A 23,888-nucleotide genomic window follows, 5' to 3' on the forward strand; every position below is an offset into this window, starting at 1 on the left:
ACGTTTGTGAAGATTATCCTGCTGAACACAAATTACCACTCCCATAAACTTGTTTACGCACAGATATTTAAGCAAAATCCCCATTCTAAAACCCTGTTGACTTTTCCCCTGAAGAGACAACATATGCGGGACTTCCGCCTTCCGCATACTAAAATATGTCATCCCTGCGGGACTTCTTTGGCGCAGAATCAGATAACGTGCGACTATTCACGAGTTTCCTGATGAGACCGTGGGCGCTTCCATGACAGCCTCCCTCCCTGTTTCCAGCTGCTGTTGCCTGTTTCCGCCCAGGACCGTTCATAGCGAAAGAGACTGAAAACAATCATAATAATTGTTGTGACTTTGTACCTACTGTATGTCTTGTAATGATGTCCCCCTGCATAATAATTTCACACGCATAATTGTACAAAACGGAGTGACAATATCTTGAATCTTGAAAGAGAGAGTCCGCTAAAGCTACGTCCAATGACCAAATAATAAGAGTTCCGGTTTGGACGTTTAGCCTTCAAAACAAAAGCGCCGCTATTGCAATCACATACTATTTTTAGTAATTTCGGCTAAAATAAGCCCATACAGTACGAGTGAATTGACATTCACCTCGTTTTTGTAAAATATCGCCGCTATGCAAACCACACGTTTCTATTTTTAGTCATTTCAGATAAAATAAGCCAAATGTCCCCACTCTTTGACAGCAGCGCGCGCACGCTAGTGACAAAATCTAAACAGGAAGTCGACAACCGGCAACCGCTGAGAATCATGGGAAACGTAATTCCAGGAATAAGGTGAATACAGCAGGTCCTAATAGAACGTTAGAACGTTTGAAATAGAACACCAACCGTTCCACAGGTAGAAAAACTGACAGGCGGCGCCTTTTAAGTGCTATCCAATTACAAGAAAGCATAGAACTCAAGACAATATTTGTTTTTAATCATGCAAAATGACAACATGTCAGTTTTACTAGACTTCCATCTGGCAATGGGCCATAGTGCTGCAAGTTCCACAGCTTGTTTTGCTCAAAGGACTTCCTGGAAGAAGATGCGTGCACAGCTACTTGTTTCAACGGCTCTTGTGCAGATCATGAGCAGTCACTCTCACTTCCCCCTTCACTGTACAACGTTAAGACAAGGAGGGCTCAAGTGCGCTCAGCAGCCAGCACTTTACATGTGACCCATACGAAGATTTTCAGAAGATGAGTTGGGCAATATTAACGATGGAGAGAGGACATCAGCATGTAGGCTAGGGCTGCTCGATTATGGCAAAAATCATAATGACGATTATTTTGATTGATATTGAGATCACGATTATTTAAGACGATTATTGACCTCATTGACATTGAGAACATCATGCATTTATTGAACATTGACACTGGCTTTTCTTTTTAACATTGGATGTCTTTGGATTTTAGATATAATTGAAAATAAATAAATAAATAAATAAATAAATAAATAAATAAATAAATAAATAAATAAATAAATAAATAATAAAAGTGCAAAGATTTAGAAATAAAATAAAAACTAAAATAAATATACAGTACGGTATATGTAGGCCTACTATGTTGCAGTGAACTGCCACAACCAACTGCAACTATTAATCTACATTCAATATGTTGGTAAACATCTGAACTAGTAGTCCTTAAACCTCAAATCTAACCAAATGAGAACGCTATTGAGTAACGTTCGTTTACATTAGGCTACATTAAATTACTCATTTGGCAGATGGTTTTATCCAAAGCGACTTACGTTTAGGTTCATAATAGGCTATTGTTAATGTGTATCTGTGAGATCGTTAGCTGTTGAATGCATATTCATGCTCATATCAATGCGGTCGCATTGTAAAGAGTGTCCTGAATCGATGACTGTGTTGTGGCAGGAGTAACTAGATGGGGCTTTGTCTTTTTCTTCATTTAGCGTTATTTCTTGGTCATAGACCACTTTGTGAGTGGATTTCAAGTTATTAAACAGAGGGAGAGGTCGTGTTGCAGGGTGATGCCACGACCGCGCATATCTTGACAGGTGGGTCAAAACTCGCATCGCAATTCCATGCTGTATATTCGCATCGCTCTAGATGTGTAAGTTACACATCAGTTACACATCAAGAGCGATGCCAATATAGGCTACAGCACGGAATTGCGATGCGAGTTTTGACCCACCTGTCAATCACAGGCACAGACTTGGAACAAACAGTGCAAGATATGCGCAGTGTAAGGACCTTTAAACTCGGCGAAACCATAGTGTTTCCACCCCACATACGTTGTTTCACCTCTCTTCTCGACCAGCGGCTCTCTTTCTGTGATCGGGGAGTGGGGGAGGAGAAACGTGCGACGTGCCGTGGCTCTTCACACGACAGTCATTCACAACTCGAGCTGGTGTGCTTCTTTGGGCTTTGGGGGAGGGGCCGAGCAAAGGAAGGGGTGTGCGTGATTTAAAACACAAGACAGAACGAGAGAGACAAGAGCCGCAAAATCGTTTGATGTCAATTATCTTGTTTTCATAATCGTGGACAGCCCAAATCGTAATCTAGATTAAAATTCGATTAATCGAGCAGCCCTAATGTAGGCTATAACTTGCTAACTGCTACGTGTAGCATTTTAACATCAATAAATTAGCACCACCTTTTGCTTTCCAAGTTAATACACAACTTTATTCCATGCAGTTGTGCGATTCTATTCTATTCTACCTGCATGTTCATCTTGTGTGAGTGCATAATGTTTTTATCAAGGGCTTATGTCCATTCTTCTCCTTCTCCTTCAAGCTTGAAACTTGATCTTTGCATCAGGAAGCAATGGGTTTTAGAAGAATGTGGTTTACATTGTGATCAACACAAAATACTACATGTGGCACCTTCAACTTTCCTGTATAAGGAATCAAAAGTATTTCAAAAATGTGTTTGGTTTGAGTTTGTGTTTGTTTTATAAGTATTTTCAGCCAAATTAGCCTGCCTGTGTTGAATAACAGGGACTCGGTTGGCAAGTCGGCACTGCCATTTGAGCAGGTTATGTCTGTGCCTTGCTCAAGAGCACTTTGTTGGTGCAGTAGATGCTGATGGAAGGATCGGCGACGTCTTGTTCACTCATCATGTATTTGAACCAGCAACCCTCCAGGTACAAACTCTCCTCTCTATTCACCAGCAGCCTGCTTCCAGTGAGTCACTAGTTTTGACCAGAGACAGAGCTTATCCCTGCAGCAGCCTGCTTCCAGTGAGTCACTAGTTTTGACCAGAGAGACCATCTCTGCTTTGAGGTAAAACAGCCGACGTTTTGAACAGGAAGTCGTAACACAAACGGGTCAAGTGGGTGGGGCTCCATAAGGTGAATAGCATGAGGCTGCAGTGCCACAAGGCCAGGCAGGCAACAGGTTATACAAGTTGAAACGATGACAGCTGCAGTAAAAAACGCTGGCTCATGTGAACAGTAACGTGGCAACTTCTGTAAACAAACTCTCCACTTGTTCATGGGTGACCAAGTTCAGTGTGCAGTGGTTGTCAGTGTGCACTAATGAGCAGTTAGGAGACACACACACACACACACACACAGGGGGGAATAGTCGGGCGTCCATACAGGCAGATTGGCCGTGTCTGCGGGTGGGAAGGCGGATTGGGGGGTATGTGTCCTGATCGCTGCACTAGCGCCTCCTCTGGTCGGTCAGGGCGCCTGGTCGGGGGTCGGGCGGAAGGCAACTGGTGGGAATAGCGCGATCCTCCCACGTGCTACGTCCTGCCGGTGAAGCTCCCCACTGTCGGGTGAAAAGAAGCGGCTGGCAACTACGCATGTGTCGGAGGAAGCATGGTGCTAGTCTACGGCTCTCCCCAGATCAGCAGCAGGGGGTGGAGCAGCGACCAGGGCAACAGGGGGAAATTGACCAGGCGAGTACAATTGGGGAGAAAGATGGGGGGAAATCAGAAAATAATAAAAAAGTAATAATAATAATAACAAGGCCAGGTGGAAACCTGGCATACGGCCGGTGCATGCGATCGTCACCCCTATACTATACCCATACACATTTTAACAATCAACAGAACACATATAAGCCGTCATCTGATTTTCCACCTTTTTTCCCTGTTTCTGTTTAGGGATGCAGGATAAAGATTTTTTTTTTAAATAAATGCTGCAGCTGCACACTTACTGTTTAAACTTGAATTATAATTGTAGTTTTTCTTTGTTCTTTGATGTGAATTTATGGCTTTTTGGCACCTGTAAACTTTTAAGGTAGAGATAATTGTATTATCATTATATGGTCCAAATATTTCAAAAAAGCACTTGAAACACTTGAAATATTCTTGCTTGGGTGGTATCATTCTACTTGAAATGATGGTAAAATGTATTATTTTTAGTAAAATAACATGTCACGTGTGCAATGCAATATTTGTAATGGAATCATTATGGGACACGGCTAAGACCCAAACTTAGCCATAGTTCCATGATTCCATTTGCATTGAACACGTGCTACACTATGCTAGCTAACGCTGTGCCAGGTATTAGCCGTGTCCCATAAAGATTCCATTACAAAACATGTTAACGTTAGCCAAACGTTTTTTGGTTACACAATGCATTGCCAGCTAATGTGACAGGATAAGGTCCGTTTGATATGTTGTTAAACGTGTTATTTTACACCGTTTTAAAGAATGAACCCACCTTGAATTCTTTGAACAGGTCTGCCATAAAAAGTTGAATGTAGGCTAGCTAAGTAAGCAGCAGAAGCACTATTGTTTTTGTTTTAAATACTTGAGGGCTACATGCCACTGGTGTTGCACTGTCTGCACTCACTGCTATACACAGTTGAATGTAAGAAGTAAGCAGAAGCACATTGTTTTGTTTTAAAGTTGAAGGCTACATGCCATTTGTTCATTGGAAATGGTTGCATACTTTAATAAAGGAGATCTCACCGCTGTTTACATGCTTTTCCGATCGGCTAACACACTAGTTATAGCCTACTTAGCTCAGCTGTTAGCTACTTATCTTAGCTCTCTGCCTCGCAGTAAGATGTTCATGTTCCTTATGCATAACATTCATGTATATTTGCTGGAAGGGGAGACGTCTCCCGCTACTGTCGATGTCCAGAGACACTGGGAAGTGTGTGTTTGTTTATTTGTTGCGTCGCGTGTAACGTTAACATGGACCCTCTGCGGCCGTGAGCGACTCTGTCAAGCTGAACGATCAGATCAGGGCAGACAGAAAGTCCGAAACCGGACATTCGTCAAATAAAACAAATTTCAAAGTAAAAGCCCATCTTGATGAAAGGGTGCCAGGAGTCGTGTATGAAGCCGTGTGTGAAGCGATTGGGACACACATGGTCCTATAGGCCAGTGCAAGCACCGGCCTAATAATAATAATATTAATAATACATACATAATAAAAAAATACAGGGTTGTAAATAAAGACAAGCCTGTGTTTCTTTGTTCCTGAAAAGCCGACAGCGGAAATACAGTCAATGGTTTTCAGTCGTCAGCAGCAATATCCGTTCAGATAAAAATGTCCTGGCCTTCCCCCTCCTGGAAAGAGTCTTATCTCTCTGTTTAGACGAGTGCAAAAGACCAAACTCAGGGTGATGACATCACAGTGACATCACCAGCTCATTAACATGTGGCAGCGCTCTGTTGTAGGAAAGCCAAGTCATCTTTTAGTCATATATTTGTTCATGTACTGAACGGACCTGGAGGTCATTCTATCATGTTTTGTCTTGGATGTTGTTTTGATCGTATCAGGAAAGAGGATGCACTTAAGTGATGTCATGGTGACTGGGCGGGCGTGAGTGACTGCTCCTTCCTTTGCCATTTACATCTTGTTCAGTCTGCTTTTAATGCAGTTGAAGTATGCTCATGTCTTCTCAGGAACCCAGGCAGATCCGTCTTGGTGAGGCTTGTGACATCAGGAGTATCCAGGACAGTCGTGGTTATTGGCAGAAGAAATAATGTAGACTTTGTGGTGTTTTAGGAGACTGAAAAGGCGTATGGGGAAATGTTCTGTTGTTGTTGTATTAGGCTTCGGTGGAGGAGGTCTTTTTCTGTTTACATGTACCGTAGATGAGGAAAGAGAGATGCATCAAAATGACAATACCAGCAGCAACCACCAGGGTGTGACGTCATGAAAGACAGTAGCCCTGTTCCAAACCAGTCCCTGTTACAGAAAGGATGATGGAGGAGTTTCACCAGGCAAGATGTAGCGCACGGCAGGATCATGCTATTCCCCCCAGTTCTCCTCCCCCCCCGGAACAAGCGCCCGCCCACCCGACCAGAGGAGGCACTCGTGCAGCGACCAGGACTCATATCCCACCGGCTTCCCACGGCCAATTGTGTCTATAGGAACGCCGGAGGTACCGCTGTCGGGAATTGAACCCGCGTCTCCGCTGTAGTAGGCAAGTTATTTTACCGCTACACTACCCAGACGCCCCAACATGTGAATTCTTAAAGTGGGTAGTACAACAAGTACAGCAAATATGCAGGAAGGAAGTGGTCTTGGTGCCAGGAGATATGTCACAACACAATTCATTTTGACATGGAAAATGGCTCTCTTCAAGTGCAGAACATACAATAAGTAGTAAACGACATATCACTCTACATACAGTATATACTGTAAGTCTGTATACTCTAAGTCCAGCAGTTCACTGGAATAAGAAAATATGGATTACATCATGATGACACAAGCACAAAGCGGTCAGACGCAGCTCGTCTCTAGTGACTGCAAAACCTTTTTTCTCTACTGAAAACTCCGGCCAATAGGAGTTTGACATTACGATGACATCAGCAGGAACCGCGCAGCTCTGGTACAGAAGTCACATAAGAGGAACTTAACCAGGCTACTCATACAAATGCTACTCTATAATGCTAGTACTACCGTAAATTCCGGACTATAAGCCGCGGCTTTTTTCCCGTTTTTTGGCCTTTTTGGCCCCTGCGGCTTATATAACGGTGCGGCTTATCTATGGATTTTTTCAGCAAACGGCCACTCGGGAACCTCCAAAATCTATGGATGTTGGTATGAGGCAGAACGAGAGCAAGACAGACATTACGAGAGCGAGACCCTGATTGGATGATGTTGCAAAAAATGTGCCTCGCGACCTGATTGGAGCACTGTGCCACTACTCTCTCTCAGCCACTACAGTAAAACACCCTCCCTCCTCTCACCCTACCTCGCTCCGGGGGGAAAATGGCAGCGATTGAGCCTGAAAGACAGTCTGAATGAAATTGAATGTAACATTCCCAATTCTATGTATTACATTCTAAAAAACTAACGGCAACATTTTGGAAGGCTAAGCCACACAACTAGCTCGTTGTAATCTAACATCATGCTTCAAAAGATGGAGAACTGGCTGTGTTACGACGATGGCGGCGAGAAGAAGAAGGAAAGAAGGAAATCGAGCAGCAGCACGTAACCTTGGCATCAGGGTGTTGACACAGAGAGCAGACGGCCGAGGTGCCGTTCAGATCCGACTGAAGGCTCAAGTTTGCCAGTGGATCCTGACAGCGTGGAGGAGTGTCAAAACATCCACGATCACCAACGGGTTCCGAAAGGCTGGACTGCTGCATGATGAAGAGGAGGACGCCGCCACAGCTGAGGGCCTTCAGAGGCTGTTCGATTCCGACAGTGATGAAGAGGAGTTTGTTGGTTTTGAGAGCGACAACGAAGGAGAGAGGAGAGTGGCTGACGAAGCCACCCTGAGCCTGTTCGTTTCCGACACTGAAGATGAGGACTTTGGTGGTTTTAGTACGCAGGAAGAAGACGAAGATGAGGATTAATGACTTGACTTTTCTGGTTACAGCCGTGTACTGCACCTTAGCCTAAAAGATGAAGACGAGGATTAATGACTTTTCTGGTAGGCTGATTACCGTATATTTTAAGCAGCCGTGTTACTGCAACTTTAGGCTTACGCGCTTACTGTCGTGTTACAGGCACTTTATTTTGCACTTTAAAAAAAACACATTTAATTTAGCCATTGATATTGCCTCGTCAAGCGCTGTAAGCTTTGTTTTTTGTTATGGTACTACTGTAGGCTATAATGTAGATCAGTGGTTTTCAACCTTTTTCATGCCAAGGACCCCTAAATTTACACAGCACAGTACCGGTACATGTTCTGTAGCTACTATTGCACTAAATGGTAACACTTGAATACATTATGCAAATATGCAACTTGTTTTGTTGAAATGTTAATAAATGGGAGCTTCCCCAAACAGCCATCTCTTTCCCGACAATCCCCTCTGTGCACGAACCCTTACATATGGTAATTAAACATCAAAACACCCGCGGCTTATAGTCCGGTGCGGCTTATATATGTAAAAAACAGTCAACTTTGCAGGTGCGGCTTATACACCGGTGCGCCTTATAGTCCGGAATTTACGGTACTCACTTTCAATGGTTGTTTTGACAGTATGTCACAGTGTAATAAGTTCCTGATTTGATGTCAGACCATGACAAAATAGTTTAAATCGGTTTGACACACGTGACAGTATGTTCCCCCAGTGTGTGTGACAGAGAGAGAGAGAAACAAAGAGAGCGAGAGAGACAGCAAGAAAGTGAGTGGAGTAACTGATGATTCAAAGATGTGTGACTGCAAGCAATTCATTGACGCATGCACACGCACACAAGCACACAAGCACACAAGCACACGCACACACACACACAGCCCTGCAATAGTGGAGATATATCTTATCAGTAGAGAACTACCTTGGACAACCAACGGACACGCATTGGACTCTGAAATGAATGAACTCAAGTTCCACCAATGCAGCGAGCCATCCTTTCCTTCCTACTCCATTTCTCATATTTAGCAATTAGCCTACGCCACAAACGCCTAGCCTGCAACAGGCCTTTCCACTAGCCTACGCCACAAACGCCTAGCCTGCAACAGGCCTTTCCACTAGCCTACGCCACAAACGCCTAGCCTGCAACAGGCCTTTCCACTAGCCTACGCCACATACGCCTAGCCTGCAACAGGCCTTTCCACTAGCCTACGCCACAAACGCCTAGCCTGCAACAGGCCTTTCCACTAGCCTACGCCACAAACGCCTAGCCTGCAACAGGCCTTTCCACTAGCCTACGCCACAAACGCCTAGCCTGCAACAGGCCTTTCCACTAGCCTACGCCACAAATGCCTAGCCTGCAACAGGCCTTTCCACTAGCCTACGCCACAAACGCCTAGCCTGCAACAGGCCTTTCCACTAGAAACAACAAATAGATAGACACACTGGACCCTTTTAATTTAAGACCAATTGAAAATAAATAATCAAATAAGAAACAAGGCTGCCGTAACCACCAGCCTACTTCTTTTGAAAGTTCTGAAACTATAAATGACAAGTGGTAACTGGTCATTAGTTGTTGATGGATATGAAGTAGGGATGGGCATTGTAAGGGATTTAAATACTCGAGTACTCTCCTTCTGTTATGAAAGAGTACTCGAGTACTCCCCCCCCCCCCCCCCCCGGGGGAACGACACACACACATGAAAGATCCTGGCTATGTTAAGCAGTTACCATTAGCATTCGCCAAATGCCTGTGATGAGAGCAGGGGTGATCTGCTTTGTATGGGGCTGTTCACAGCAACTTCACACACATTACCAATTTTGCATGGAAAAAGCGCTGCCTGGTGCACTTTTTAGTTTTTACAGATTGACTGTGATAAGGTGATCCGGTGTTAGCCGTTAGCCTACCTCAGTAAAAGTAATTCCCAATACATGTCGGTAATCATTCCATACTGCTTCTTGATCACTGTTAAGTAAATCCACTTATTAAAAACTCTGGTGTTCTGCCAAAAAGTGATAACTGCAAACATGATAACTGCAAACAGTAATAATGTTCGCTAACGTTAACCGCAAAAACCACCAACAACATCCGAGTGATGGTCCCCGCCCGTGGTGAAACACGGAACGTTTGGCTATGGTAAACAAAGTTACTGTCAGGGGTCCGTTAGTCAAAGTGGTCCGTCCGAGTAAAAAACATCTAACGTTACCATCTTTGCTTGCACATCTATATATAAATTGGCCATGAACGGAAAACAACTGCAATCAAATCTTGTTTATTTTACATCTGCTGAATATAGATTGCGTTAATATACATGGACGTCTGTGTTGCTGGCGATTCGCCAGACGCTGTTAACGTTAGATCGGCCATTTTTATAGGGGAGGGGGGTGGGGCGAGTACCCGGACAGCGGAAACGGTACTCGAGTACTCTCGTTACAAACGAGTACTCGAGTACCCGAGTACTCTCCCCCATCCCTAATATGAAGTCCAATTAATTTGTGATTAGCAAAACGGATACGATGCATATTTATTAGGGGTGTCACAATATATCGTCCCACGAAATTTCGCGATAGTAAAACGTCACGATATGTATCGTTGAGATGAAATCTCATATCGTGAAAAAAAAAAAAATCAAAAAAATCAAAAATAGACAAAGAAACGTCTTTGTTTGTTGAAGTTCAATGTGTGGAAAGTAGTTCAGTTGAACAAGTCTCTGAAGAGACACATGAGAAGTTATACAGGAGAGAAACCATTCAATTGAGTTTCTGGCAAAACTGTTTACTTGACAGGAAAAACTGAAGATGCATAAAAAATAGATTAAGAAAAGTCTTGTTGTTTGAGTTTGAAGAAAAGCTGAAGATGCATAATGAGAATTTATACTGCTGAGAAACCTTTTAGTTCAAAGTAAATCTAAGTGACGGTGTAACTCATTCTATTTCAAGATAAGCCTTATCTCCAATCTCATGTTTTTTCTAGTTGTTATTGTAATAACAATTTCCCACAACAGCATGTTTTGTATTTGTGCATTTCAAATAAAATACTACTTTTCCAGTCATATATTGTCATTATTCAAGTTTAAAAAAATATTGTTAAAATCGTATCGTATCGTTATCGTGAACCCAGTATCGTGATACGTATCGTATCGTGAACTGAGTGTATCGTGACACCCCTAATATTTATTGAACCCCTAACCCTGTTCTCTCTATGCTAAGAGTAGACATGCAGCTTAAAGGAAACCTGCCATTGCATGGTGAAAAGATAATACCGGCATGACTGCATTTAATGCATTTTAATACTTTTTTATGCCTTAAATCTAGGTAACTTAGTACTTTATCCAACTTTTTAACTCATTCAGTGCCAGCCACTTTTGGAGAACGGATGCTCCCAGTGCCAGAGTTTTCAGAGCGTTTTCAGTGATTTCTCGAGGCCCACAGAATATTGTGTGATATTACTATGTAAACACCGAACACGCACAAGAACGAGCTGGCTCTATTGTATCATCAGCAAAAAAAAGTTTATTGATACCATTTTCCGTTCTTTAGTTATGAGCCGGAGAAGATAGGTTGTTTTCAGCGTTTTCAGGCTTTTCAAATTATTAGCTGAGATAATCCGCCTTTTGTGAAATGCAGCATTTCAAGCACATTCACTGAGTCTGAAGATAATATTTTCTGATGTAGTGACGTAGTTGTTGTGTGATGCCCTGCGTGCACCACCCCCCTCCCCCCCTCCCCCCGTAAACTCCTCCCCACACTGCACACAGCCTCACGCAACCATTATATTTTCGGAGTGCTGCGTTTGTGTGCTGCTGTCGGCTCTCAGCGCCACAGCAGGGAAGAGCCAACCCGGATTGCTGAATGGTTTGGCGTCAGGGGCTGCTTTCCTGGCTGCTAATCGGGTGGAGAAACTATACAGACAGACAGACAGACAGACAGACAGGGACAGAGGGGCTCAGTTGTGAGCGCGGATTGACTCCTGTTCGGAGCCAATGTCAGCTCCCGCGACAGAGCAAATGGCTCTGGGAGCATGCATCGGTTTGTCTTTGATCCACGGCTTTTAGGCTGTTTCTCGGACCTGTCTCTAATCTGGACTGCACCGAGCAAGCACTGTCGCCACCTAATGAGTCCGTAAAATAGGTTATACACCTCCAATAGCTACTATAGTTGTACAGGAGCTGCGTAAGGCTTTGATCGACGTCCCACCGTCAAAAAACGCATTGGACGTCGAAGGACGTCCGTGGCATTCTACGTCACTATTTAATTGGACGTCGAAGGACGTCCATGGCATTCAATGAGTTAAGGACCTGCAGACATTCGGTCAACCTACAAAACAGCCTTTTTATGCTTGTTTTAATATGCAAATGTAGTGCAACAAAACTGTGCTACTCAATACTGAAGCTACAATGACCTTAAAGGAAATGATATGTTGTTGTTTTCTCCTATGCTGTCACTATGCTGTTATATTCCTAGGCACTGGGATCGTTTTTCTGTGACATTTTAGTCGTAGGATCATTCTAAAATGGTTTTCACAATGTTACAGCATTCACACTCACTTGTTTGCACAGGTTTGATAAGAGAACCTGTTCATCCCAAAAGTCGTTCATCCCAAAAGCCCACCGCAATATTTGAATGAAGCAAATCCACGTAGTGAACACCTGGTCGCAGCCGGCTTACCTGAGGCTGAGCTGAGGGGAGGGACGTCGTCCGTGCCGGAGAAGTCCAGCGTGGCTCCAGCAATGTCCACCATCTCATCGTCGTCATCGTCACTGGGGTGATGAAGGCCGTCGAAACTCCCCGTGCTGTATCCGGAGTTGTCCATCCTTCTGAATTCTGTTTACAAAATAAAAGGGGGGGCATTTTGTGAAGCAGCATCTGGACTTGCCTCTACACAGTAGTCTTACTGTAACGTTACCTATGATTTCAGACGTGTATTTCTGATACAAACTCGTCCAATATTTAAACATTGTCACCAAAAGGTCGTGCGGCTTCAGCAACAGCGACTGTCTGCAGGGAAAGACTAGTTGTCTTTCCTCTGTATTGATGAAAATAATGACAGCGGGTTCTTGTGAAACAGCCTCCCCCGCCTCTTGTGAAACAGCCTCCGGACCACAGCTGGCCCAGTCACCAAAACAAGCCCCCAACTCCGCGGACAGTAATGATGAAGGCAGTTACTTCGAGGGAAGTTTAGCAACTAGTTCCGCTCTTATTCTGCAGAAGTGCTATTAATATTAGGGATGCACCGATATGAAAATTTTGGCCGATGCCGATAACCGATATTAACATTGCTGTTATGGCCGATAACCGATATTTACCGATGTCGATATGATTTGTATAAAACCACATTTTTATGATCATCACATTTTGTACATACTGAAAAACACATGTTAACACTGAATTTGAAAAAGTTATGCATTTCTTTATTTGCAAAGCCTTTGAAAAAGCCCATAAATCATAGATTTACTGCATTATTTCATATCAATGTGAAGAATTTGGCTGATAATGATAACCGATATTAACATTGCAACATCTGACCGATACCGATATGACCGATATGTTAAAAAATGACCAACATCGGCCGATACCGATATGATTGCCGATATATCGTGCATCCCTAATTAATATAGTGCCTCTGTTGTAAGTAACCGGTGTCTGACAGCACCCACAGCAGATGAAAACCTACTACTACTTCAAGGTGGTAGGCAGTGGTGGAAGAAGTACTTCTTCTTCTTCGATCTTGTAAAAGTAGAAACACCACAGTATAAACATACCTCTGTTACACAAGTAAAAGTCTTGCATTCAAAATGCTAAGTAAACGTACAAAAGTTATTGGCATCAAAACGTACTTTAAGCAACTGCAGGCTCACGATGCAGAATGATTTCAGAATAATAATTGAATTATAATGATTGGTTTATTCGTGTGTAAGCATTTCATGTTTAGATGGAAGGTGGGCTGATTTTCCACATAACATTAACTGTATTAGCTTACAGTCATCTATGATGAAGGCATCACAACTGATTAGCTAGTTGAATATATTTTGCACTCTAATCTGAATCTGCAAAGTAGCTAACGTTATTAAACTACGTTTTCAAACAAAGGTAGTGGAGTAAAAAAAAAAATTCCCCGAGCATAAAATGGTAATGCCCAAGTAGTTAAAGTAAGAGTGGTCAAATGAATTACAAGTAACGTTACCTCAACACGTTACTTTAGTAACTCACGTTACAATATTCGAGTTTCCGCAATAAGTCACCCACACCAGCTGATGAAAACCTCCTACCGTAGCAACGTAACGTTAGCTGCTTCAAAGCCTATCGTTAGCTTGAATCGTTATTACCCTAGCTACCGGTATTATTCTCGTGAGAGCAAAACGACAACGTTACCCGTCAAACAAACTCACAAAATAACCGTTGTTGTTGTTGTTAGCTACGACGGCGGTATTGGCGTTAACACGAGTAATAAGACAGAGAGATAAGAAAAGAAGGCCTGACGGTACCTGTGAAGAAGCAGCGGTCGCCCAGGCGTTAGCGAAGCTCTGCTCAGAAGTCTATCTTGTGACTGTGATTAGCCTCAGCGTCGTCTTTACTGTAGGCTGCTGCTTGTTATGTCAACACAGAGCCAATGTAAACTTCGCTCCACTGAAGACTGCTCCTCGGAAATCCTGCGTCATTCTCTCCGAAAACGACGGTTTTTAAACCCCATGAGCTGCTCTAAAGCCTGCCATCATATTGTAGCATTGCGGTGTGGCTAACTAAGCTAGCAGATAGACAGAGACGGACAAGTTACACTTTTACCTCACGTGAGTGTTATTTATTCCCTGCCGCAGCTCACAGAGTAACCCGGGAGTTGGAGGTGCTCCGATAACTTGCATAGACAACAGCCAGTTTCGGTAGCCTGCATGCTACTTGTAGCGCGTCTCTCAGACGGTGCAGTAACGTGTCTCCTTTCAGACTCTACCGGAACAACAACAGAACGGTGTTACACCTAAAAGCTTCCCCCTCGTCCCACCCCGTTGACCCACCGGCATATACCCCCACCAGTCCGTCCTCCAGCGTTACACTATAAACTACTATTGTTTGGACACGTACAATGAGTAAACAGCGTAAAGTAATCCACTCCCCGCCTTGTTTTTGTCTTGTAAAGTTGCCAGCTTTCCTGTGCGGACGTCAGACTACTGTCAAGTTAGCCGAAATAACGAATGAGATTGATAATGAGAATTCCGATCAGAACTTTCAAAATAAAACCGGTATTTATGGGAATTATCTTTAACAAAAAAGAAGACGTTTATTTTAGCTTCATTTCACGTATAATCTAAACGTCCGATTAGCATTATAATATTTATCACTTTTGGTGTTCTGTGTGTACCATAGCTAATCCTTCTCCTTTTTCTAACATTGAGGTCAATGTTTTTACGCGGTGAACGTTAGTTTTATTTTGAAGGCAAACGTAACTTCCGGTCTGTATAGCTGCATTGCAGGAGCTGAACGGCAGGATGTTTCCCATGCCCATGCCAGGAAAATCAGTCGAGTCATGAGCTACGGTAATCTCTCCAGCTGGGTCAGAGGAGCAGCTCGATTTATCAGTCATCCTCTATTATAGGGATCAGTTCAATAGACCAAATCACCGTGACGTCACCATGTAAACAAATTTACTTCCGGGTACCACTTGGGGAAGGCGGCAGGTTTAAATGTGCGTGTTGTCAAATAAATGCTGTCAAACCCTCGTTGTTTTCGGCCGACTACTTTCAATTTAAATGGTTAAACGGTTGGTAAACATGCTTGTCCGACGTATCTAGCCTTTCTTCTGTGTTTGTTTTATGTAGTGTTAGCTAGCTAATAACGTTTGTTTGACTGTCAAACTCGCTGTTTTTTTACATTACAGACAGAGTAACCTCGCGTCACCAGGCTCTTCTCGGCGAGAAAGAGCCTGGTACAGACAGAGCTACTGACGCCACGTCAATTTAATTTAGCTTCAAGTCTACTCTAGTCTGGTCCAACAGGTAAATTAGCTAGTCTGGTCTCCACTAACGTTAGTGAAAGTGTTGTTATGAATGATATTAAACAACAACACAACACGGACGAACCATTTTTGTCTTCTTTGTCTGTTTTTGTCTTCAACACGTCAGTTTGTGCCGTCCACCGCCATTATAATGTGTGGACCTCAGGGGTACCCGGAAGTAAATGTAAACATCCCGCTGATTTGGTCTATAGATGAATTATCTGTCTGTAATGTAAAAAAACAGCGAGTTTGACAGTCAAACAAACGTTATTAGCTAGCTAACACTACATAAAACAAACACAGAAGAAAGGCTAGATACGTCGGACAAGCATGTTTACCAACCGTTTAACCATTTAAATTGAAAGTAGTCGGCCGAAAACAACGAGGGTTTGACAGCATTTATTTGACAACACGCACATTTAAACCTGCCGCCTTCCCCAAGTGGTACCCGGAAGTAAATTTGTTTACATGGTGACGTCACGGTGATTTGGTCTATAGTCTCTCGCTTGCCAGACTCGAGTCTGGATCAAGTAGATCTACTTGATCAACGACTCTTGGCCCTACAGCATGGAAACAAAATGTATCATCAGTCTCTTATCACCTTTAATTATTAACATTGTTGAGATCACATCTAATGAAGACCTGTATGATTAAGAACCTACTAAAGCCCAGCATTTTATAAACCTAGTAGCCTATGATCGAGTTGTATTCATCATTATATTCAACCATTAACTTTTTTTGTTATGTTCATTGTAGGCTATTATTAATTATTCGCTGTTAATTTTCTTTTAATTGATTATTAATTAGACACCTTGGTGTGATTTTGCACTCAAAATAAAACTGACTGATTGATTGATTGATTGATCAGGCTAGGCCTAATGTTAAACACTCAGTGTCAGAAGTCTTTGATTTTATTTAGCCTATCAAATGCACATTATAGCCTACATATTATTATCAGTATTTTAAAGGTAGGCCTACATAAACACTATGCACTCTAAAGCCTCCATACAGCTATAATTTAGACTTTGGACTCCTTTATTCTTGGATTCAACTGTGTAATGCTTCTTTGACATTTTTTGATAGGCTAGTTTGAATCGGGCAAATCTGAAACTGCTATGAAAAATGAATGGGAGTCAGTGGTAGCTGCTGATTACTTGCTGAATGATGCCATGTTATTGTTGTGATTTAACTTGCCACTAGATGGCGATACAACTTTTCCCAACCCCATTTTTCGCGTCTCCATGGCCCGTCCCGAGGAGGCGAACCAACGAGGTTTTCTACGCCAATCACATACATGCATTTTCGCCGTTGTTACAGTAACCAATCACCGCACCGCTTTCGGCATTTAAAAAATAGATATAAACGCTGGCGCAAGCCTTCCCCGTCATATGATTACAAACTCTTGATATAACTTGTTGGAAATTGAGAGAGAGAGAGAGAGCGAGTAATCATACTATCAACAACAAACTACTGACAAACGACTTGGAGCACATTTCTTCTCAGAGAGGTTAGTGAATTCTACAAGCTAAAAGACAAAACATTGCATTTAATAGTGGATTAATGTAATCAGTAAATCTGTACAGTATGTTACTGTAAGTTGTGAGCTAACGAACGCTACATGCTATGCTAACGTTAACGTTAGCATGTAGGGCTCGCTGGCGCCGCCAGACGGCGAGACGGCTCCAATTCGAGGCGGACGGACGACCATGTATTCTTCACACAACGGTAGCATAATGTAGTTTAGCAAATTTGACATTGAGTAGTATGGTTAGCTAATGAACCTTACGGTTAACTAACGAATGTAACTGCTGCTATTTTTCATGAAATGAAACTTAAGTCAACTGGTTAAGCCCACCAGTTTACTGTTTACATTTGAGCTAAATGTGAATGAACATGTTAAATAGCGTTAACTGCTCTCCTCGTCTCTCATGCTAGCGAACGTTTACGCTACTTTCAGACTGCTGCATAACGACATGAGGATCACCAACATGGCGAGGTGGCGAAAGGAGGCCAGCGACTCAACGCCTCCAAATGTTTTGTCCCCTGCCAAAACGCGGAGGAAAACTCCAGGTAACTTGCTCACATGATTGAAATATAATTTGTATGGATGCCTTCCAGTATAATGTTTAGTCTTCAGCAGACTTGTCAAACAGATTGTGGTGTTGGATCTCTTTTAGTAAAAGTTTCTGAAAACTGTTAACCAATGAAATACTTCTCCTATGTAAAGGCAAAAAACGCACCTGTTCCAATGTTGGAGGCGACCGCTTCATTCCCACCAGAAATCCCAAACAAATGGAGGTGGCAAACTTCCTTCTGACAAAGGAGGCTGATCCTGTCGACACAAAAGATCCTATGGGAGCACTGGTCAGTTTGCTTTGATACTTTAAAGTTTACAGTATGTCTGGCCTGTATTTTATAGGCATGTTATTGACTAGGCTATGTGTCTTTTGCAGGAGAACCGGAAAGCCTGGTCTGTCGCACTCAATGGGTTCGACATTGAAGAGGCGAAGATCCTGAACCTGGAAGGGAAGCCACTGTTTGATCCAGGAGGTATAGCATTTTACATTACTGATGCTGTCGTGCAACTGTATGACGACCCGAGCAGGGAAAGTGAACGGTGTATAATTCGTTTTCCTCTCATTTACAGGCTATCAGGACAAGTTTACAGGCTATCGGCGGAACAATGTGAAAGTCCTCTCCAGTCAAGCCACGGCCCCAGCTTGTGTCAAGAAGACCAGACACATATCAACTGCTGCTGACCGAATCCTTGATTGCCCTGAGCTCAGGAATGATTTCTGTGAGTTTCTCATCTAACTTCATATTTCTATGACTGGGCGGGTGGCAAAGAGTGGTGATTTATTCCTAGTAATGTACATGCATTTCTTGGGTTTTTGGGTTTAGTTGTTGGCCTGGTGACATGGGTATTAGAGTCAATTAATGGTCTAATAATTAGGCCATTCATTGATTTATATCTCAAGTTTCATATCTTTATAAATTTATAAATAAATAAAATAAATAAATATAAAGTTTGCATATTGGGTTGTTGGGGGGGAGCCCTTTTGTACTTAACAAGCTTTCATTTGGTCCCACTTCTCCCAGATCTGAGTCTACTTGACTGGGGCAGTCGCGACCTTCTTGCTGTGGCTCTCGGTGACAGTGTCTACGTGTGGGATCACAGTCAGGGAGACGTCACTGAGCTCATGAAGATGGATGGTGAAGGAGAGGACTACATCACTTCAGTGTCGTGGGCCAAAGAGGCTCGCTACCTGGCCATCGGCACCAGTGACTGCAAAGTTCAGGTGAGCAGGCTAACACACACACACACACACCACTGAGTCTTGGCTTCATTACAGAGTGCACTCTAATGTACTGGAAACTTGGTTTATTCCTGCATTAACCCATTGATACCTGATGCAGCATTTGTGTGTGTATCCCTTTAAGTTAACGCGGTTCGCCGTCTTAAAGGGATACGCACACAAATGAGGGATATACACGCAAATGCTGCATCAGGTATCAATGGGTTAAGAAAACAATTGTTCTTATATTTTCCTTCCCTCAGTTGTGGGATGTGGAGACCCGGAAGCGTCTACGCAACATGGCCGGCCACGTGGGGAGAGTTGGTTGCTTATCTTGGAATGAACACGTTCTGACCAGGTACAGTCTCTGTCCGACACTTGTGTCTATAACTGTCACTGGCTACAGGGTAGGAAGTTAACGAGGGGCTCGGGGGGCAAAATGTGTTTAAATATATATATATATATATATATTTTTTTACACTCTCCCTCAGTGGCTCCAGCTCAGCACTCATCCACCACCATGATGTGAGGGTGGCGGACCACCACGTCTCCACGCTGAGGGGTCACACTGACGAGGTGTGCGGTCTGCAGTGGTCTCCTGACGGGAAGTACCTGGCCAGCGGTGGCGCCGACAACCTGGTGAACGTGTGGCCCGGCGTGAATCACCACCAGTCGCTCCGCTGCTGGAACCAGCACCAAGGAGCCGTCAAGGTGAGGAGCTTCACCCTGACAACCAAACAAACCACATTGTTGTTTTTACTCTCTATTTTTCACACACACACACACACACACACACACACACACACACACACACACACAATATTGTTTTTCAGAGGCTGTGGCGGGCTCATTTAAAAAAAAAGCTAGAGTGATGATACTTAGAAGATGAAACTAGAAGACCTAAGGAATCCATCAACTCTAAATCTAACTGATGAAATTACTGTTAAACAGAGAAAATACTTTTTTTTTATTTTTTTTTATTAGAATAGTCTACAAAAATATAACACATTTTCACTTAATGTCAGTATTAATTTTTGGCCCCGCTGCCCTCCTTCCAGATGAATTTGTGGCCCTTCATAGGAAAGCATTTGGGCACCTCTGGTTCTAAACCCTGGCAGTGGGACTTGTACATCAGATCATGCTGTGAATTCTGACAATCGTATTCATTTATTTTGCCATCTTGTCTTAGGCTTTGGCCTGGTGTCCATGGCAGCGGAACATCCTTGCTTCTGGAGGTGGGACCAGTGACCGACACATCCGCGTCTGGAATGTGAACAGTGGCTCCTGCATCAGCTCACTTGACACTCAGTCCCAGGTAACCGTGCAACTTTCAGCCCATCCAGTCCCTTCGTATGATGTTGATGGTTACCGTCAGTCGATGATTCACTGTGTACTTTTTTTATTTTGTGACTTAAGCCATGTGATGTCTTTGCCTTTCAGATCTCTTCCCTGGTGTTTGCGCCCAACTACAAGGAGCTGCTTTCTACCCATGGACTCAACAGCAACAATGTTGTTATCTGGAAGTACCCATCCCTCTCCAAAGTTGCAGAGCTCAATGGTAAGTTCTTGTCACGACAGTCGGTGTGTCCGGGTGGTGCAGCAGTAGATTCCCTGCCTATCATCACGAAGGTTGCAGGTTTGAAGTCAAACAGGAGGGGAACTGGGGGAATAGCGTGATCCTCTCACACGCTGGTGAAACTCTGTGTCGTGTGAAAAGACGCGGCTGGTGGGGTGGAGCAATGACCGGGACAGCAGGGGAAATTGGCCAAGTACAATGTGGAGAGAAGGGGGGAGAATCTTAAAACTTGTCTGATACTCGCCCAGACATTTTTTCCCCCCAGATTCTCACGCTATTCCCACCAGTTCCCTTCCAGTCCCCTTCCGCTGTGACCAGGACACATACCGCCAATCCGGCTTCCCACCCACAGACACAGCCAATCGTGCGTGTATGGACACCCGACCAAGCCGGAGGTAACACGTGGGCATGAACCTGTGACCCTCGTGTTGGTGGGCAGGGAGTCTACCGCTACAATACCCGGACGCCCCATACTTGGGGCTTTTTAAAAGGGAACCACCAGCTAACATTTCAAAGCAGTCTTGTTGTTCATGCTTTTGCTGTTCTAAGATAATAAATGCACTTTCTCTTCTTTTAGGACATGATGACAGAGTTCTTCATGCCACTCTGAGCCCAGACAACTCCACATGTGCTACGATTGGGGCTGATGAGACTCTTCGTCTGTGGAACAGCTTTGTGAGGGACCCTGTAGAGAAGGCCACAGACAGGACTGGACGTGACAGGGCGAGCAGCATACTGCGGGGGATGATAATCCGATAGACTATATAATATATAGTCTATCGGATTATCATTCCCTGCTGGGGAGTCACATGTAAATACTTTTGTTATGTTGCACTTTTTTAAAATGTTTTTCTGATTGTTTTAATGTATCTGTTTTTGTGTTTTTAGATTAAAAAATAATGTTTCTACATACCTTGCCTTGCGTGTTTCATTAACACCTTCTGTGTGAATGTGTTAGTTAAGGTATTCAAGGGTAATATATGTTATGTAATGATGGTGCAAAAACCATTATGAGCTCTGAAAGCCTTTGTAACGTCTCCTGAGAACATTAGAAACCTTCCTATCATGACTGTGATGCATTGTAAACATCATTCACATGATCACTTGACATGTGGTACAGTGTATAGAAACTACCATCTCTGATTCCAGGTGATGTCACCCTGCCACTGCCAACCTGTAACATCAAGCACAACTTTAAAGACAGACACCAAAGAAGCAAACATCCTCTTGCAACAAGGCTTATGGGAAATGTAGTCTTCACTTTGAGAAACAGTCTGACCACTGACATATGTACAGTCAATGATTCTGACCCTGGGCTGGTGTGAGATAGAAGTGACCATAATATTGTCTCCACCAGGGTCTCATTTGTTTTACAGTAGTTATACCAAGGGATCACAATTAGCTAGAGTGATGTTGGTGTTTAAAAAATGCGACACATGCTGCACTTTTAAGAAAATAGAACCCCTCCAAAGTGTGAATATATTAAGATTGTTGATTTGCAGAAAGTTTAGTAGAACCACAGTTCTACACTCCCGTCTCTCTTCTCAGGTCTGGGTCAGGCTCAAAAAATGTGCTCCCTCGCTGCTCTAAAACGCAGATTCTTCACTTTTACGACAGCTGTTTTCTTTAACAGCCTTCCCCCCCCCCCCCCCCAACACACAACACACCACTCCAACATGGCTGAATATTCCCCAGCCTGGTGAACCATCTGATTTGATAAGATTTGATAGATTTGATTGGTTTTCTTTCTGTTCTGATAGATGCACGTGTGTTATCGTCCTAACATAACAGGGGTGTGTGAAATGGTTTTAACTAAGATGGGATGTGAAAATGCAATTTTGAAAAAGAAAAAAGAAAAATCTAATGCAATGATTCTCCACCTTTTTCATATCAAGGACCCCCAGTTCAGTCCACATTAGGGTCACAGAAGAAGCCCATTGGTCCAAGATATGATTTTGTCCAGAATTCAGTGAAACTATGATCAAAATAGTCATTCTTCTTCCTGAGCTAATTGTGTTAAGTTATGCCGAAATGTAGATTACAAAGTCAAGTCCCAAGTATACTTTTAGACCAGCAAGTCAAGCCAGAACAAATCAAGAGTCCAGTAATCAAGTTAATATTGTAAAGAAAACGAAATATCGAGGACTTTTCAATGCAATATGGTTTTAATAGGATACAAACTTGGTAAGAAAATCATGAGTTTGATTTCTACAATCACTTTCAACTTCACTCATTCCATACAAATTCAGAAATCAGAATTTGAATCCAGTGGTCTGCTGGAACAAATCTCCTTACTTTCAATCTGAGTCATTTTACACACAGACTCAAGATCTCAAGTCAAGACTTTAAAAACCTTTTTGAGTCATCAAAGCACAAGTCCCAAGTCACCAGAACCCAAGTCTTGAGTCTTCTCTTCATGTATCAAGTCAAACTCACTCGCTATTAAAACGGTGATTTCATGCCAGAATAATGGACAAACTGCATCTTGGAGCTATGGGCTACAATTATTGTTAAATATTGTGATTTGGGGCCTTAAAAGGGTCGCTGACCCACTGCAGATCAGTCACATGACATCAGTCACATGACAGGCACATCAGTAGTTTTAACGACTGTTGCTCTCGGAGTTTGACAGCAGATTTTAAGAACCCCTGCCCTTGGGAAATTAACGACAACACTAAAAGGAGTGGCTCCGCCCTCCCACTCTTAAAGGACTCTCCATCACTTCACTGGGCTCTCCATGCCGTGCAGAGCTGCTGAACACTTTTTGCACCCCGCCCGCTCCTCATCGCTCAACCCCCAATTTGGCCCCCGGCCAGATTGACTCAAGCGTCCCCCCACATTCAAACAACAGTTTCCCCCCAGAAGGGAATCAATGACAGCACACAAAAGCACCAGTCACCCTAAGAGGCTATAAATCAGGACACGAGACGTTAAGGTCGTTTAAAATACTATTATTATTATTATTTATGGTACTTTTTTACTCACACGAGTGTTTTTGCACTTACAAAAAAAAAAGTGCTTTTGTAATGCATTTAAAAAAGGTTCTGCAATAAATCAACATTACATAGGAAAACATGAACAGATGAAATATATCCTCTTACTGGTCCGCCAAGCCAGTTTTTTTCTTTTCTCAGCCAATAAGATTCCAGTCTGTTTTAAGAATGGCTGTTATAGTACAAGAATATACGGAATATATATACAATGCAAAATAAATCAATGTAAACAGGTCAATGGGCCACTTCCAAAAGGACTAACCCAATGAGTGAGCTGGAGCACACGAAGTCACTTAAATAAATTT

At 43.1% G+C, this 23,888-nt stretch overlaps 1 protein-coding gene across 1 annotated transcript; it reads left to right on the forward strand.

The window, feature by feature from the left end:
* Positions 1–17,691: 17,691 nt before the first annotated feature.
* Positions 17,692–21,305, forward strand: LOC310800792 (cell division cycle protein 20 homolog; the record flags this gene model as incomplete). Its single annotated transcript, XM_083664713.1, has 10 exons — positions 17,692–17,788; positions 17,946–18,082; positions 18,172–18,268; positions 18,366–18,515; positions 18,818–19,017; positions 19,278–19,372; positions 19,506–19,725; positions 20,204–20,329; positions 20,455–20,572; positions 21,168–21,305. Coding segments are annotated over 10 exons (1,378 nt in total), but the record flags the coding sequence as incomplete, so codon positions are not given.
* Between the last annotated feature and the right edge of the window lie 2,583 nt (positions 21,306–23,888).

The sequence above is a fragment of the Poromitra crassiceps genome, assembly GCF_964638095.1.
Source record: "Poromitra crassiceps genome assembly, contig: HAP1_SCAFFOLD_76, whole genome shotgun sequence".
Lineage (NCBI taxonomy): Eukaryota > Metazoa > Chordata > Actinopteri > Beryciformes > Melamphaidae > Poromitra > Poromitra crassiceps.